This window comes from Euleptes europaea, chromosome 2, assembly GCF_029931775.1.
Source record: "Euleptes europaea isolate rEulEur1 chromosome 2, rEulEur1.hap1, whole genome shotgun sequence".
NCBI lineage: Eukaryota > Metazoa > Chordata > Lepidosauria > Squamata > Sphaerodactylidae > Euleptes > Euleptes europaea.
In genome coordinates this window covers 47,210,045-47,229,064 of record NC_079313.1, presented here as the reverse complement: position 1 = coordinate 47,229,064, position 19,020 = coordinate 47,210,045, and the positions used below count along the sequence as shown (strand labels likewise).

Genomic DNA, 19,020 nt, shown 5'->3' with positions numbered 1-19,020 from the left:
GGTGTTGGGACCACAAACGTCAGTGTGCGCCTCCCCAATGCCTGTGCTGTGGGCCCTTGCGCTGGCGTGGGCCTTCACCAACCTCCAAAGACATTTGGTGAGGGCTGCCAGCGCTTCTCAGGAATGAGCTGTTAGACCTTGTACAGCAGGACTTTCCTGCTACTCCCTCCCACCACGGCGAACTGATCTTCTCCCGACAATCTGTGTGAATTAGAAAAAAATAGAAAACAAGTTTCAAATAAACACTTGGTTTGAGCCAGCTTCTTTCCTGAAGTGATGGATACCGTATATACTTGCTTATAAGCGGAGTTTTTCAGCCCAAAAAAAGGGCTGAAAAAAGCCAACTCGGCTTATACGTGGGTCAATACGGTAGGGTAGGGTAGGGGGGAGGAGGGAAACTTACCACTGCCGCCATCTTTCGCCGCCGGCCCGCTCGCCTTCCCGCGGCCTGGGAGCGGCCAGCGGGGCCTGCCTGGAAGCAGGCAGGCCTCGCGGCCGCCCCCCCACCCCCCCGCCGCTGGCCCGCAGCCTGGGAGCGGCCAGCAGGGCCTGCCTGGGAGCAGGCAGGCCTCGCAGCCGCCCCCCCACCGCCGGCCCGCTCGCCTGGGAGCGGCCAGCAGGGCCTGCCTGGGAGCAGGCAGGCCTCGCGGCCGCCCTCCCCCACCGCCGGCCCGCTCGCCTGGGAGCGGCCAGCAGGGCCTGCCTGGGAGCAGGCAGGCCTCACGGCCGCCCCCCCCCCCACCGGCCCGCTCGCCTGGGAGCGGCCAGCAGGGCCTGCCTGAGAGCAGGTAGGCCTTGCCGCCGCCCCCCCCCCCCCGCCGCCGTCCCGCTCGTCTTCCTGCGGCCTGGGAGCGGCCAGCGGGGCCTGCCTGGGAGCAGGCAGGCCTCGCGGCCGCCCCCGCCACCGGCCTGCTCGCCTTCCTGCGGCCTGGGAGCGGCCAGCGGGGCCTGCCTGGGAGGCTGCCGGGCCCGTGCCGCTTTCCGCCGCCCGGAGCGGCCTGTGGGCGGCCTCCTGCGGCTGCAGGAAAGCCGCCCCCACCGGGCCCGTGCCGCTTTTCGCCGCCAGGAGCCGGTCAGGTAAGCCTGCGGGGGGGGGGGAGCAGTTATAAGCTGACCCTCGGCTTATACGTGGGTGCCTAATTTTTCCCTTTTGGGGAGAAATTAGGCACCTCGGCTTATACGCGGGTCTGCTTATACACGGGTATATACGGTATATTTGAATGGTACAAAGGATACTTATCTTCTGATACAAGTAACCTCTGGGTACTAGGAACCACAGCTAAGGTCTGTGTTGTGGTTCCTTCCTTCTGATTGGTGAATTCCAATAGTATTCTGCTTAAGCATCTATCATTCATCAAACCCAGTTCAGCCTTGTTCCTGTCCCACCACGAAGAAGTTGCTTGCAGGACAACAGTGTGCTGCACAGAGGGTAAGGAGTGGCCCTTTGGTCTCCTGCAGTGGTGCTGGGATGGCAGGGCACTCAAGCCACGTGAATTCCATTAATATCAAGCAGCCTTCAGTCTATGCTTCAGGCTACAGGGTTGCATCCTGTGTTTTTAGCAGAGCTGTCAACGGATTTGGTCATTTTGATAGATTAATTAATGAAGGCAGTTGACCAACTGATATTCAGATGGCTGACGTCTCAACATAAGCTCTGTTTTGAAATGCTGAATGATGCTTAAGGTAATTTAGAATTTAATCAGCAAAATGGGCTACTGGTAATTTTTCATATGTTCTTTTTGGTTTCTCAGTTGCATAACACATTAGGACCAAAAAAGCTGACCAAAATTAAACCAGTGTGCTCTTAACTCAAACTTCTCCAGTTAAAATTTTCTGTCACCAGTTAATCGAAGCTCTGATTAATCTAATGAAATAAATTAAAGCTTGCAGCCCTAGCCTTTTATAATTAATATAGACTAGCATCTTTTCAAAGGAAAACCCTTACCAAAGGACAACTCTGCATGTGTAGTGTGTATAAATGTTTGCACACACAGATATAGCTTCTTAAATATTCGGACCTAACTGATGAACTGGTGTCAGACTAATTGGTGTGGAATCTGCAGTTACCACTGTATCCAGATTCCATATGGCAGGGAAGGCTTCACTGTTAAGTATCCACTCATATAGAAATTTTCACTTGGACGTTGGCAGAAATTTTTATAAATCCTCAAGGACTGCTAAATGCATCAATCAAAATAAGATGAAAAATAAGGTAAACAAATTCCTATTAAACCTTTAATATTAAAATGGAGCTATTTTCACTTATTTAAAATATTTTATATCCAAATTACACAGTATTTCAGAAAGCAAATATAGGCAGAATACTGTTGAAAATCAAACCAGATTTCTCTCTCTTTTTACCATGATTCAAAATATGGCCTGGAACAGTAGAATACCTGAGATTTAAATAGGTTTGTTGTTGAATCTTAGTGTTTATATGGAATAAATACATTTGATTTCCTGTTCAGGGCACTTCTTTGGTTGGCAAAAGCCACATTTCAGAAGATAAGTGAGATATTCTTCTTTAAGTCAAGGCTGATCTTCAGAGTCTCCTTCCAAGCAAATGTCTGTTGTTTGAGATGTCAAGAAGGATTCCCAGGTAGCAAGGCACTTGAAAGAAAATGGATACATAGGTTAACGATTTACAAACTTATAGGCTACTTTCAGACAACCATTTTGAAGCTTGTTGGCCTCTTCACAGCTGTGGGTTACTTAAAGCATTTCACCCACGTTTCACTCTGAATTTCTCTCTGAGGGGTTTAACAGCTGTTTTTGAAACCTACCTTGTTCCAACCTTTTTTCCCTGAGGTGATGCAAAACCAACCCTGCCTGTCCTTTGAAACATGATTTTGCTTTTAAACCCCCTGCCTTCTTTCTGCACTCTCCGTGCAGAGCTCCTCTCCAGTAACAAATCAGCTGCAGAGGCTTCTGGGAGCTTTGGAGTGTATTCCTTTTAAGAGCAGACTCCCCCCCCCCCAATCCCTTCACTCCTCGTTTTAAACATGTCTGCCATTTCCAATGAGGCCGTGTAGGTATGCCAGGTGGGTGGGAAGGCAAGGTACGCTCTCACTCTCTCCACTACTCCCCATCTTGCATAGGGCCGAATTTCATCCAATCCAGTCCCGTCCACTGGTAACAAGGGCTGCAATTCTATCCTGTGCCGGCATGGGTTATTGGTCTCAGCTCAACAGGAGGAGCTCAAAATTCACCATAGAGGATTAAAAACAACTCCACGTTCTTAAATGCTTCATGGTCTTTGCTAATAATTCTAGCATGATTATGGTGTAATTATCATATTTGCTAATGAACTGTACATGCAGCTGTGTGCAGTACTGAAACATTTCCCAGGTTTTTTTTCTTCTTCACATGAAACTGATGTTGTAGTTCAAATGTGTAATTCACATCAATATTTCAAAGTAATGTGTAGTTTCAGGCCAGCCCCAGTCATTTCATTTGTGTGCAGATATCTTTTTCCTGTGACCCGTAACAGTTTTATGAGTAATTAGATTCCAAATTATAAATCTAATCCTATATACTAAATTAAATCTCCTCTTAACATTTCTCTCTCTCTCTCTCTGGATAGCTTGTGCTAATGATCCTTTATTTGTAATCAATCCCCCTTTCTCCCTTGCTAAGGGACACAAATAAAAATTTTTCAGAGCAGCTCAAATGCATGCCTCAAAAGTAATGTCACTTCTGCAGCTGATGTTTTGCAGAAGAGAGACCCAGAGCCTGAGGCACAGAGACCTACTTTTGTATCGGAGTAGTTAATTATATATCTTGCCAGCTGAAGCAGCACTCTGATCTCTGACAACAAAATAAGCCACAGAAACATCTGAATTTTGGAACACACATTTGGTTACATAAACAAGAATAAGCTTTAAAAATTGAGTAACTTATGTAAATAAATGAGGCTTTAAACGTTCACTTCTAACGGCTTCCCTACACTGCTGCTTCAGAGATGAACCACTCACTGTGATTTTAATTTGAAAATCTCTCTTGTCAATGATAAATGAGAGCCTGCTTTAATGTTGTCATGCTAACCAGGGCTGGATTTTATTTTGCTCATGTTTTCGCAGTGCTCATTTTAGGGCTTGATTGTTCTTACAAAGCGCATCTGATCATTACGATCCACTCTGGGGGCTCCAGCCCAAAGTGGTCACTATTCTGCCCATATGGGTGGTCAGGTCCAAATGTGGAACCTTGATTAACTTATTCAGACTGTATCACCCTCCCCAAACCCCGCCCTCCTCAGGCTCTGCCCCAAAAACCTCCCGCCACTGGTAAAGAAGACCTGGCAACCCTATCTATACTGCCTAACTGAGGTGTTACAAGCACATCCCAGCTTCCGGGTCGGGGGACCCCCCCCCCGTTGCAAGCGCGAAGCCGCGCTCCTGCCGTTCACTGCTACGGGGCGCATAATCAGCCCTGGGAAGAGCTCGCAAGCGGCACCCCTCGGGGCAAGAGGGGATGCAGTCCTGGGTGCCGGTGGCGGATCTGCCATGGGAGCGATAACCGCCGAGAAATCAGCGGCGGTCGCTCTGGCGGATTCCACCGAAGAGCCGGCGCCATCTTAAAGAAGACGGCAGGAGAGAGCGAGGTGGGACCTGACTTTTTGTTTCTTGGATTATCAATAAAGTTTTTCCTTTTGATCTTTAAAAATCACTAACTTGGGGTGTGTGGCAGTTTTTTGTTTTGAAGGACAATTCTGAATTATCTATAATTCAGTTACGCTTTGTTTCTGTGATTTTTGGCTTTTTGCCAGTTGAGTGACGCACTCAAAAAAAAAAGTTTCTTTTAAAACCAAAGAGCACTGAAGCAAGAGAAAGGAATTGGAGGATAATCAAGTGACATGGCATAGAAACTTTTTAGTGGTCACAGTGATTGTTTTCTCCAAAGTGGTTTGATCTGAATGAAATGAAATAAAAGAAACTTTCTGCCCCCCCCCCACTTTCCCTTGGATTATAATGGACTTGTAACTTCAGTCTCCAGTCTCTTTTGGCTCACCAATGGGTGAGAAAGAGAAACACACTAAGGACATTTTAAAAGACACAAAGTTGGTGGTACAGCCTCCTGTTAGACGGTCCTCTGTGACTCAAATAACTCAGACAACTAAACAGACAACTTCTCCAATAGCAACAACATCTATTGCTGCCAAGATGCCTTTAAAAACTAAACCTGAAGTGACTTTGACTTCTGTTTTTGAACTGCTAACTAAGACTCATCAGGATGTCACAGAAATGAAACAGGAGCTATCTCAGAACACAGCTACTATAGCTCAGAATTCAGCTGCAATAGCTGCCTTGCAGGACACAATCTCATCCTTGGCTGTCAGGCAAGACAGGGTAGAAACCAAGCTTAAAAAAAACTCACAGGAAACTAAAGAAACTAAGAAGAAGGTGGATACCCTGGAGATGTCAATAACATCTGTAGCTGACAGACAAGAGACCCAAAATGATCAGATGGCAATGATGGAGCTCAATATAAAAGAATCCTCCCTACGTATTCGTGGATTGCGAGAGAAAATTGAGGATCGGGACCTGCGTGGATATCTGATGGTTCTCTTGGCAGATTTTTTACAGGAATCTGAAGAGGTGATTGCAGGGATGATTGTGACAGCCTACAGAATAAATTCAGCATATGCAACCAGGAATAAAGTACCGAGGGACTGCCTGCTTCAACTGTTTTCCAGAAGTCACAGAGACTTAATACTTAACACTCACTACAAAACACCATTGAAAGTTGGAGATGAGTCACTGAGGCTGATGAAAGAAATACCTGCAAGATTGCTGAGGAAGAGGAAGGATTTTATGGAGATTGCCCAGCGTTTAAGACTCAGTGGAATCCAATACAGATGGGAATACCCGCAGGGTGTCTCTTTCATCTTTAAGGCGAAAAGGTTCAAGTTCACGGAAGTGGATAAGGCAGACCAGTTTTTAAGAAGATATGATGCAGAACTGGTTAAACCTCTCAAGTCAGCTAAACAAGTTCCAACTAGAGAATCCACAGAAGAAGAAAAGGCATCTGAAGCTTCTGGTGGTGGAGATTTGCCAGTAGCTTCATCAGAGGACTCTCCAAATGAGGATACCGAAGACTGAAGATTGAATAGATATGGGGGGCAGGGGGGGTTGCAGTAGTAGGAGTCAAGTATGTATTTACCGTGGAAATATATGGAATTTAACTGAAAATTTGATATGTTACAGGTTTTATCTTGGAATGTTAATGGATTGAACTCTCCCAACAAAAGGAGGAAAATATTTCATCATTTACGAAAATCTAATGCTAATATTATTTGCTTACAGGAAACGCATATACTCCCAAAGGATGTTTTCAGGTTGGAACATGCCAGGTTGGGTACTCTATTTACGGCTTGTAATGAGAGTAAAAAAACCAATGGAATAGCTATGTATATACCTGCTTTATTACAACCAAAAGTTATTTATCAAGATACAAAGGGAAGAGTTTTGTTGCTGGAGGTAACAATTGGTTTCCAAAAGGTATTGCTTGTGGGAATATATGCACCTAATACAAATCAAAAGGTATTTTATGAGAATTTAGCACTATTATTAGCTGAATATGCTATTGAAAAAATGATATGGATGGGGGATTTTAATGGAGTTAAGGTACCTAAGGTAGATAGATCTGGGAAAAAGAAAAAAGCAAGTAATGAAGGAAAGTTACCAGGGATTTTTGATGTTCTTACAGATCAGTGGGATATGTTTGATCTCTGGAGGTTGACACATGGCAATATGAAGCAATATACTTTTTTTCACAGAGACATCTCACATATTCCAGGATAGATATGATATGGATGTCAAAGGGTCTGGTACAGAATTTAGAAAACTCTGAGATTTTACCTAGGGTGTTGTCAGACCACAACGCGGTATCAGTTAAAATTGAAATGGGAAATAGAGGTTACAAACCCTGGAGAATTAATGACTTTCTTTTAAAAAATAAAAAAATTGTAGACAAATTGAAAACTGAAATAACGAATTATTTTAGAGAAAATATGGATAAAGGTACCAGTGAAGATATAGTTTGGGACGCTGATAAAGCAGTAATTAGGGGACTTTTAACCCAACAAAACACAAGATATTATAGGGAAAGGGAGAATAAGAAAAAATGCATATTAGATGAAATAAAGCAGGCGGAGAGATATCTATGTAGATTGCAAGATAAAGGGGCTAAACAAGAACAACAAAATAAGATTAGAAACTGCCAACATCAATATGAATTCTTAATTGCTGAAGAAATTGAACGAAAAGTTATGTATACTAAACAAAGATTTTTTGAACATGCTAATAAACCAGGTAAAATGTTAGCTTGGCAAATTAAACAGAAAGATAAAAAAATGCCAATAATTCAAATTAGAAGGGAGGGCAAGATAACAAGAACTAAAGAGGAGATAGTAGATACATTTGTGAAATTTTATACAGATCTATATAAAAAAAAGTTAGTTTCAGAGGTAGAAATGGAAGCTTATCTTGCTAAATGGGATTGGGGAAAAATAACACAAGAAAATAAAGAATTTTTAGATTCTCCAATAACCAAAGATGAATTGGAGCAGGCTATAAAAAAAAGTAAAATGAATAAATCTCCTGGACCAGATGGTTTTACAGCATATTATTATAAAACATTTAGAGAGCAATTAATCCCCTATCTTTTGGAAGTTATGAATTTAGGGATGACAAAAGGTATTATCCCTCAAACCTGGAAGCAAGCAAATATAGCCTTAATACCAAAGGTGAATTCTGATATATTGGAAGTTAAAAATTATAGACCGATTTCATTGTTAAATATTGACTACAAATTATTTGTAGCAATTTTAGCTACTAGATTAAAAGGAGTACTGAATCAATTAATACATGATGATCAAGCTGGATTTTTACCAGGAAGACTGATTAGTCAAAATGTTAGGGTGGTAATAGATCTTTTAGAATATGCGGAACAAGATACAACACCAATAGCTTTTATATTTTTGGATGCTGAAAAAGCCTTCGATAATGTTAATTGGCAGTTTATGATTAAGGTATTAGAATATATGGGTTTTGGTGATAGTTTTAAAACTGCCATAAAAAGTATATTTACACATCAAACAGCTAATTTGATTGTGAATGGGTCTTTATCACCAAAGATTGAAATTCAAAGGGGAAAGAGACAGGGCTGTCCTCTTTCCCCTTTACTTTTTATTTTAGTATTAGAGGTTTTATTGAACAACCTTAGAAAATCTAATGATGTAGTAGGGGTAAGAATAGGGAGAAATCATTATAAACTTAAAGCTTATGCGGATGATTTAGTATGTTTTTTGATTGACCCGATTGAACAGTTTGACAGATGGAATAAAATTTTGGAGGTTTATGGAAAGATTTCAGGTTTTAAAATTAATAAGGCAAAAACAAAAATTTTGGTTAAAAATATGACTCTTTCACAGCAACAAACATTAATCAAAAAGTCGGGACTCAATATTGAACATAAAGTTAAATATTTAGGTATATGGTTATCGAATAATAATCTTAATTTATTCCAGGACAATTATGTGAAACAATGGCAACAAATAAAAAAAGATTTGATAAGTTGGGAAAAAGTTCCTTTATCATTTTGGGGAAGAATATCAGTAATTAAAATGATGTTATTGCCCAAAATGCTTTTTTTGTTTCAAAATTTACCAATAGTGACAGGGGTACAGATATTTGAAGATTGGAAAAAAGATGTTTTGAGATTTCTTTGGGGTAAAGAAAGACATAGGATTGCATATAATAATTTAATAGAATTAAGGGAGACGGGAGGATTGGGATTACCGGATTTAAAAATGTATTACCAAGCGGAATGTTTCACCTGGATTAAAGATTGGATTCTCTTGGAGAACCCAAAGTTATTAGAATTAGAAGGATATAAATTGCGATTCGGGTGGCATGCTTATTTATGGTATGAGAAGCAGAAAGTGAATAAGGAATTTAACTCTCATATTATCAGGAAAAACCTATTACAAGTATGGAATAAATATAAAGACGCTTTAGAAAGTAAAACTCCCGGCTGGATAAATCCTATAGAAGCTTTTATGCGAAGAGGTGCACATCTAAATTTGGACTGTGATATTTATAGAGAATTGATAGATTATAGAGACGGGATATGGATATTGAAAACACGTGAAGAACTTCAACTAAAAGACTGGTTTATGTATTATAAATTAAATGATGTTTTTATCAAAGATAATAGGTTGGGATTTAACCGTACTAATTCCAACTTGAGATATTATTATTAAAAGGTAATAAAGGATTGATTGGTAGGATTTATAAAGTACTTATAGAATTGAACTTAGAACAAGAAAGGATTAAACCAGTCATGTTGAAATGGATGGGAGATCTAGGATATAATATTGATTTGGAAATTTGGGGAAAGCTTTGGAAAAATGAATTTAGGTTTACTATTTCGAATGAAATAAGAGAAAATATATATAAAATGTTTTATAGATGGTATATAACTCCGGTTTTATTAAGTAAAATGAAAAAAAATGATAAAGCGTTTTGCTGGAAATGTGGTACTGATATAGGAACGTTTATGCATAGTTGGTGGTTTTGTAAAAAAATTAGATTTTGGCAATCAGTTATGAATGAAACTAATAATTTGATTAAAGTAAAAATTAAGCGAGATCCCACTTTTTGTTTATTGGGTATTCCAAATAGAGAATTGGATAAAGGTGATAGAGTCATATGCCAATATAGTTTTGCAGCAGCTAGAATTATAATTGCAAAAAAGTGGAAGCAAACGAATAAACCTTCAATTAGAGAATGGAGAGAAAAATTATGGATGTATATGCGGATGGCCAAAATTACAGCATCTTTACATGGTAAAGACATGGAGGAATTCAAAATTATGTGGTTAAAGGCCGCTGCATATTGGGATAAATGGGCAAAAACTGATTTTAAAAATATAATTAACGAATTATAGTACAATGTGATTTTAATTAATGTATAATAATGAGATTTTTTCTATTAGTCACTACACCCCATCGGAAGTCCATGGGTGATGGGCACTGTGGTGGGTGGTGGGTTTTTGAAGTAGGGCGTAATATATATTTTTATATGTATAACAATATATGTATAACAATATATGTATAACAATATAACAATAGAAACAATATATATCTTTATATGTATAATAATGTAATAACAGAAATGTACGCTCTATATATGTATGTATTATTATTTTTTTCTTTTATTATTATTATCTTTTATTATTATGTATATTTTTTCTTCTTTTTTTTGGATTTATTATAAAAATCAATAAAAAAACAAACAAAAAAAACAAGCACATCCCAAAGAACAATGTAGCACTGAAGTATTTAATACCTCTCTCGGTTACTATTTTGGAAATCAATGTTCTTTTTGTTCTTAGCAAACCTGGCGCAAACTTTTTACTTTTATTTCTTTATTACATTCACACTCTGCTCTTAGATGGCACTCCCAGAAATTTCCCATCTAAAGGAATGATCAGGGAGCGGCAGTGCTACAGCACTAGGGGGTTCCACAGCATTCAAAGGACTCGACAGAATTGGTAGGGCCAATAAGGGACACCTAAAATTTCATTGCCCTGGCCTGGATAGCCCAGGCTAGCTCAATCTCATCAGATCATGGAAGCGGAGCTGGGTCAGCCCTGGTCAGTACTTGGATGGGAGACCACCAAGGAATGCTAGGGTCACTGCACAGAGGCAAACCTATTGTCTTGAAAATCACATGAGGTCACTATAAGTCAGCTGCAACTTGGTGGCAAAAAAAAAATGCATTGGGTCGATATAAGCTGCAGACCACCAGTTGTCTACCATGGGACAATACACTGATGAACCATGAAACAGACCTATCTTTTTCATGGTGACGGGGAGCCACAGTTACCTCTGTGTCCTTTATATTGTTGAATCACATATGTGATTGAGACTAATCTACAATTCAGTTCATGGTAGACCTTCTTTGGAGATGCACATAAACATATAAAATAATTTCAACTTTTTAAAAGAGAGACAACTACATCCCTAAGAATACAAATATAGAATTGTGCAGAAAAATAACGGGCTTAGCTGGAATTGCTTAGTGAGATGCAAATAAGATCACTTTGATATATGAGAAGGGCTTGACTGAGTGCAATATATTCAAACAAGGGCTCAGTCACGCAGAAGAGGGGGGAAGTCTGTTCTTCAAACAATGTCAAATATAATGAAATATCACTTGTCACCCTGTATTATGGGGGAAAGCCCTATTCTCACTTAATGCAGCCCTCAGCAAATGTAATGCATACCCCATTGGCTCTGCTGTGCCTTAGGCTTGTGCTCTTTCATGACATATATGGAGGTGGGTGGGATATTTGGAGTCATTTTTCTCCTTTTGTAAGAAAATCCTTGAATAGCAAGACAAGGAAACTATGATTTATGATCAAACCACTCCCAATGATGGTAACAAGCACAACAAAAAGACCCAAATCCACAGAGCACCTTTATGAACATGCTCCCCTGTGAAGGGCTCCCATGCCTCATCATTAGCATGTAGGCACTTTCCACACCAGAGTCAGTGGTCTGAATGGAGGGAGAAATCAGGCATGCTACCAATGTGTGGAACATTCTTATGCTTTTGATGCATCATGCAACATTCACCACAGCACAGTATTGGCAACTGAGCCACAAAGAAAACATGTCATCCAGTTTACAAATCTCCACTTCTTTCACTCACAAATTATGTTAATTTGAAGTTGCTGCATGGAGGATTTGCATGACCATTTCCAGCCCTTGTGGTTGGGCCACTGTAGTGTCCCACCAGCAGTATGGACAGTGCGTGTGTAAAGGGCCGTCAAGTCACAGCCGACTTATGGCGACCACTAATGGATTTTTCAAGGCAAGAGACTAACAGAGGTAGTTTGCCATTGCCTTCCTCTGCACAGCAACCCTGGTAATCCTTGGTGATCTCTCATCCAAATACTAACCAGGGTTGACCCTGCTTAGCTTCTGAGATCTGACGGGATCAGGCTAGTCTGGGCCAGTAGTCCCTGAAAAGAGGACATGCGTTCTGCATTAGGGATTCCCTGTGCAGAGCTGTATGGATTGTACAACCTGCGCTGGTACTGATATTCTGGTCCAATATATGTACAACCCATAAAATGAAGTCCCAAGTGCATCAACTGCCTTGTGTGAAGACTCATGGCCAGTCCCACCCCCACAAAAAACAACCCTTCTGTTTAAGAATTAAAGCATTTTAACATTCAGTCTATTCTAAAAAGTATGGAAATTGAAAGGCACATCTCACATACAAGCAGCAAACATTCTGTATGCATTTTATGCTCACTTTCTATCCTTTACACTTCTATCCTGTACACTGTACATTCTATCCTTTACACTTCATTTCATTATAAAGCACTTTTTTCCACAAGCAAAGTAATAACACTTTTAAAGCACTTTCCTTAGATCAAAGATCCTATCTTATACAGAGACATACCAACGATCCATCCAGTCCTCTATACCACTCAGCAATAATCCAGGTAGTGTTACCAACTGCTTGAAGAGATAAATGTCCTCTCCCTTTAACAATGTGTGGAAATGCAAAACTGAGGATTTTCAGGGCATAACATCTCCTGATAAATAACATCCCATTAAACCTCAATTAAAGGGCCAGGACATATTTTCTTCAGGCAGTTGACAACTCTATATATTAGTCATGTGTGGGTAAGCAGGCAAGCCAACTAAAACCTTCTGCACTAGTATCTTGTGTGGGCTTGTTTGCTAGACAGCCCTTCCACTGTGCCTTTTGGGGCTCAGTTTTAAATCAGTGGGAATATAGTTTAGGGGCATGCATTTAAAGCAGGGATCCCTAACATGGTTTCTGTGGGTGCCATGGCACCCACCAAGTGGATGGGGTCAGATATGGCTCTTGCCCAGTAGGGTTTCTGAATTACCACTGAAGATCTGGTTGGCTATGCAGTGTAAACCAGCATCATTTCAGTGGCAGCTGCCACCACAGTTTTTGTTTTATTCTCTCTCGCCCCTCTTTTCCCAATGTATTTTAATTACCCCTCTTCTCCCCTGCATTTGGACTGTACATGAGCTCCATTACCTGTGGCAGTCAATTTGTGGTTAGAAGAATAAGAAGAGTTGGTTTTTATACCCTGCTTTTCTCTAACTTTTAAGGAGTCTCAAAGCGGGTTACAATCCCCTTCCTCTCCCCACCTCAGAATCCTTTTTCAATTAGAAAGATTATTAACAAAGATGAGGTACAGACACTCATTTGTTCGTTCAGTCAGTTTTTTTTAATGAAAAACACAGTACTAATCAAACATATTTAGCTTCAGAATTTCAAAGCTGACAGGGGAAGTAGGTGACACATGGAGGTTTTCAGTGGAGTAGGCCTATGCTGAGAACGGCAATCATAAAATTTTACAGCAAGTAGAAGTCTGCCGTCTAAAAAGTAAAAGTAATTTCTGAACCATCCTTTCCATTTTTTCTCCCTTAATGTTCTGGTCCAAAATGAATTAATTAAACTTAAATGTTTAAATGCATCATCCTTTGAAGGATACTGATGGAAGTGTGGGACAATTGACAATTTAATAAACTTATTACAAGGCAATCCAAAGGGGGGAGTTTTGACAGGGACGGCGCAGCCACAGCACAGCCGGGCCGCCTCCTGAGCATTTGCAGCACCAAGGTGAGCAAGCTGCACAGGCAAATTCCCTGACACCCGTGGAACTGCTGTATGCAATTCCATGGGGCTATGCCACCATTTTTGCTGGCATAAGTTCACACCGGCAAAAATGGGTGACCCATGGGCGAAAGAGCTTAGGGTCAGTCCCGCCCCCAGGAATGCCCTCTTTGGCGCCAGCGTGCACCCTGCACTGGAGGAGTGCAGTTGCAGAGGCTGTGCCGCCTGTGCCTCATGATGATGCGCTGCTTCCTGGCACCGGAGTGGCACTTACGCTGGCACAGGGGTCATGCTGCCTCTAAAGGCCTTTCCCAACCCCTTAGAATTGCACTGAAAATCTATCATTCATTGTCCTGACCTAGGTGGCCCAGGCCAGCTTGATCTTTTCAGATCTCAGAAGCTAAAAAGGATTGGAACTGGTTAGTACTTGAATGGGAGGCCATTAAGAAATACCAGGGCCTTTATGCCAAGGAAGGCAATGGCAAACCACCTCTGTTAGTCTCTTGCCTTGAAAACCCTACTGGGTTCCCATAAGTTGGCTGCGACTTGATGGCACCTTACACACCATTCATTGTTAGATTATAAGACTGTCTTTAATCTTTTCTTTTTTACTCCTTATTACAATAATTAATCGAAGTGAAAAATGTTACTAGGTGGGCAGCCTGACCTCCCGCCCTGGTCATGGCAACCACACCAGAGACTCACTATACTGCCTAAGCGGCAATGCCCGTCGCTTTGGCAAGCGTTCCTTTGCTTCGTGCAAGCCAGACTGTCCAGGACAAGAGACCGGGTCGCCCCTAAACAAGCCAGAGGGAAGCCATGATCCTGATTGTCTCCTGATCCAAAGAGAAGCCATGGAGCCGAGGCGAGAGCACCACGTAGCCTTCTCCTGCATTCCCCCCTCCCAACAGTTCAATCAGCAAAACATCCGTTGCAAATCTATATTAGCAGCTGGAGACGATTCCCACAGCTGCCACATCCTGGAAAGACGAAAGACATCGCCATAAATCTCCAAGAGATAAGGATCAGATTCCAGCCAGTCCCGCGGATGTACAAATCACTGGTGTCAGGATAGCATATAATATTGCCACATCACAAGAAGTCTTTGATCCCCATTGTTTTGAGAAGGAGCCATCTGGGGTAATCTCTTCCCCTAACCCCCCCCCCCCCCCGTCTCTGTATATACCACCTTTTTCTTTCTTAGGAATTTCTGTATGTGAGTATGCATCATTGAAAGTTTGCTTATATAAACTCTCTTAATCCGAAAGCCATTTAAGGTTGCCACAGCCTGTCTGTCTGCCTTCCTTCCTCTCCTTTGTGCGGTCCTTCCCATGTTTTTAACAGCAACCAGACACAAATTAAGCAGATGACATGCAAATTAATAATGATTTGTTTGTTACATGTCACAAAGCAGCAGAGTCACTGTGAAAAAATAAGCAACTGTACCATTAATCTCTTTATTTTCAGTCTCAGCCTCAACAGTTAAAACTTGCCTCTATCAATGAAAATTCACCCTACTTATCAATTAAAGCCTTAGGCAATGAATTTGCTGATCAAGCCCAACATTCCTTTTCCACAGAGCCCTAGAAAGTAAAGATTCCCTGACTTAAAGGTCTGAAACTGATTTTTAACATCTCTTCCCCACCTACAAGTGCTCAAATTCTTGTGCTTTGTAAAACAAGACTGCCCTCTACTGACAGTGAGCTTAGAAGCTGCTTGAGTGCATAATAGATGACGCAAAGACCTATTTGGGAAAATAAGGTAGCATTTGCACTTTTCAATACATTCAAAGTAGTAGTAGGAATAATCATTTTATAAATAAAGTACAGATAGATGGTGAAAGACAGCATTTATTTATTTATATATTTGTATGATGAGGTGAGTTCTTGGATGGTTCCTGATAGTTTGTATTCTTTATGCATTGTTAGATAGCATACGTATTGGTTAGGCTCTTGTATGGCAAATTCTACGTTATACTGAAGAAGTTGGATGACGAAACGGTACATGTTTCTAGAAGACCGTCTATACAGGATAGAGATCGCATTGTGAAGTGGCAAGTCTGACCAAAGACGGATTGGGACCCAAGATGGATTGGGGCGGATCCCTTGATTTGTTTGGACTTTAAATTGTTTCAGCAAATTATGCATTATAGGACTACCATTATTTTCTCTGCTGTGTGTGTAAAATACTGTTAGAAATAGGAGACTTTATATTTTGGCTTCCTATGCTGATTTTTGTGTTAGTGTTAATTTAGCATAGAGGTGTTCTTTTATATTATTTTTGCACTTTTCAATACATTCAAAGTAGTAGTAGGAATAATCGTTTTATAAATAAAGTACATAGAGATGTTGAAAGCAATTATTTATTTTAATCTGCATCTCACCTGTTCATAATATTGGATATTGTTTTCAGCCACATCGCTAAATGCCATCTTCACATCAAGACGCATGCTTTCTTTCCATCTATCCCAGTCAGCCTGCAGCGCATTACTGGCACACTCCACTTTGTCTTCAAGTTTTCCAATCTCTTCAGAGAGCTAAACAAAAATCGGACTTGTGTGAGAAATCAGGGGTGGAGAAACCACTGTTAAGAACTCAGTTGTTGAGATTTGTTCACACCAAAATAAAGGCATTTTCTAAAATGCAGGGGCGAAAAACTATCTTCTCAATTAGTTGTCAGCCTAACTTCCATGGAGGTCTTGTGTCACTTGGAAGCTTCTCAGGGGAATCTCAGTGAGAAGTTCTGCAATGGTGGAGAAGCTTCCCTGAAGGATAGCTGGTCTGTCCCTACCAGGCATGCCACTGGTTCCTTATTTATTACAGGAATACTCATGAAAAAGAAGAGAAGCAGAATAAATACATAGAGAAGCTTTGAATTTAAATAGGTAGCCTTGCCAAGTAGCCTGGAGAAAAATGTCCTGTCCCTTTGTGCGTAAAGTACCGTCAAGTTGTAGCTGACTTATGGTGACCCCTTTTGGGGTTTTCATGGCAAGAGACTAACAGAGGTGGTTTGCCAGTGCCTTCCTCTGCCCAGCAACCCTGGACTTCCTTGGTGGTCTCCCATCCAAATACTAACCAGGGCTGACCCTGCTTAGCTTCTGAGATCTGACGAGATCAGGCTAGCCTGGGCCATCCTGGTCAGGGCCCTGTCCCTTTAACAGAGTCTAAATGGGATGTTATTCACTATGGCATGAAACTTTACCTGTCCATTTCCACACATTAAGACTCTGTTAAAGGGAGGACATTTTTCTCCAGGCCAGTAGCAGTAGTAGTAGTAGTAGAAGAAGAAGAGGAGTTGGTTTTTATATGCCGACTTTCTCTACCACTTAAGGGAGACTCAAACCGGCTTACAATCACCTTCCCTTCCCCTCCCCACAACAGACACCCTGTGAGGTAGATGAGGCTGAGAGAGAATGACTTGCCCAAGGCCACTCAGCTGGCTTCGTGTGTAGGAGTGGGGAAACAAATCCAGTTCACCAGATTAGCCTTCCCTGCTCATATGGAGAAGTGGGGAATCAAACCCGGTTCTCCAGATCAGACTCCACCGCTCCAAACCACTGCTCTTAACCACTACACCATGCTGGCTCTCTCACCATGCTTGACAACCCTGATTGCAAGGCTGGTGTATTCTAATAAAGAACTGGTAATGTCCCAACACACATAAGATATCATTTTCTTAGGTCTCACAATTTACTGGCCTTCCCCTAAAGTGCGCAGCTGAAGGAAAGTGGTGTGTTTGAGATTGCTCTCTGAGGTCATGCAATGGTAAGGCTCTGCATTGTTTTCTGACAGGGCCTTGAGTCTTTAATGGATAATTGTTAGCAGGTGAGGTTTCTCCCATATGACAATGAAGCAATAGGAAAAGTGAAGCAATAGTGAGAGCCTAACTTGATCCATTTTTGCCTTTCACACAGCCTTAAAAAGTTCAGGTACCTTGACACATGCACCCACACACAAAATATGACAACCAGTTGCCATAGTAATCTCACTTTGGTTCCTTACTTTCTTGGCAAAAAAAAAAAAAAAGGAGGGGGGTGCTGTTCAGATTCTTGTTTACAGCCTCAGCTACCAACCAGATACAATAAAGTGCCAGGCCCTTATCCCTTTGACAGAAGGGATTTTGGCAGGTGACGTTTATCATGTCATAGAACTGCACAAATTAGACACATGCTGACGTCACGCTTCCACACAGTTGCTGAAAGTATGGAAGTCTTTTGAAAAATTCTAGCTGCCTATCCTATTACAATGGCAGACACACACCAACCTCTGGAGAAGAATATGGTTACCTCTTGATATGGCAAACGCATGCACAAAAATTAGACCCAGTCTGCACAGTCTGTGACCTGCAAAGTTGTCTTCTGTTTTGGCAACCAACAGGAAATTTATCAAATCTTTATCATGCATCAAATTTATCGTGCATAGCTTGGAAGCTGTCCTTGGCGGGTCAATAGTCGTTCTAAAAGGACACAATGGCATGTACCAACATGTACATGAGCCATGCACACGAGTCAGTGTGGCGCAGCAGAACGTTGGACTAAGCAAAATGTTGGACTAGAAGTTGAGAGGTCCAGGGTTCAAAGCCCCATAACTATGAAGCTCATTGGGCCAGTCACTCTCTCAGACTTGCCTACCTCCCAGAGTTGTGGTGAAGATAAGGTTGAACCATGTATGCCACTTGGAGCTCCACAGAGGAGTCTGGTATAAAACGCACTAGCTAGACAGACAGAATCCTAGTTAACAGTGGACAATGTGTGGCTAGCCAAATCATTGGCTTTGGCTTGAAACATACCATATTAGACAATGTCTCTAATCAGATATATTTCAGGTCCTATCTTGACTACAAACATACTCCCATTTTGTCCTCTTCTCACACTGCATTCAGAGTAACAGCTGAACTGTATGAAAGAACCATGTGAGGTCCTATTCAAGGATCACATACTGTAGCCTTTTATTAGTACTAATGACATGTTTGCCAATCCATCTCTCTGGCAAAAATGCTCTTCACATTGAATTCAAGTTTCTGCCACTCACTGTCAGCATAATTTTTGGCTATCATCTCTTCAAACTGAGTTTAACTGGGCAGTTGCATGTAGCTCATTAAAACTTCTGAAATGCTGCTCAAGGGAGGGGGGAGGGGAAGAAGAATGCAGAACAAAGCCAAGTTCTGTTCTGCACTGCACCAAATTGAGCAGTATCTCCCTCCCCATGGACCCTGCTTTTTTAAAAATTAAATATTTATGACAAAAAAGACATGTAATCTAAACACAAAACCACACAAACAATATATTAAACCTTCCAAAAAGTGCCATACTACTACTACTTTCTATGATAAGGGCTAGGTAAATAAA

The 19,020-nt window shown here is 41.3% G+C and overlaps 1 protein-coding gene across 1 annotated transcript in view; it reads right to left on the bottom strand.

Annotated features, from left to right (window-relative positions):
- Nucleotides 1-2,432: 2,432 nt before the first annotated feature.
- Nucleotides 2,433-19,020, bottom strand: part of SNX7 (sorting nexin 7) — a 52,030-nt gene continuing 35,442 nt past the window's right edge. The window contains exons 8-9 of the mRNA XM_056844154.1: nt 16,057-16,209; nt 2,433-2,610 (exon numbers count right to left, since the gene is read on the bottom strand). Of these exons, the coding sequence (XP_056700132.1) occupies nt 2,530-2,610; nt 16,057-16,209 (234 nt within the window). The 3' untranslated portion in view covers nt 2,433-2,529. The remainder of the gene's footprint in view (nt 2,611-16,056; nt 16,210-19,020) is intronic.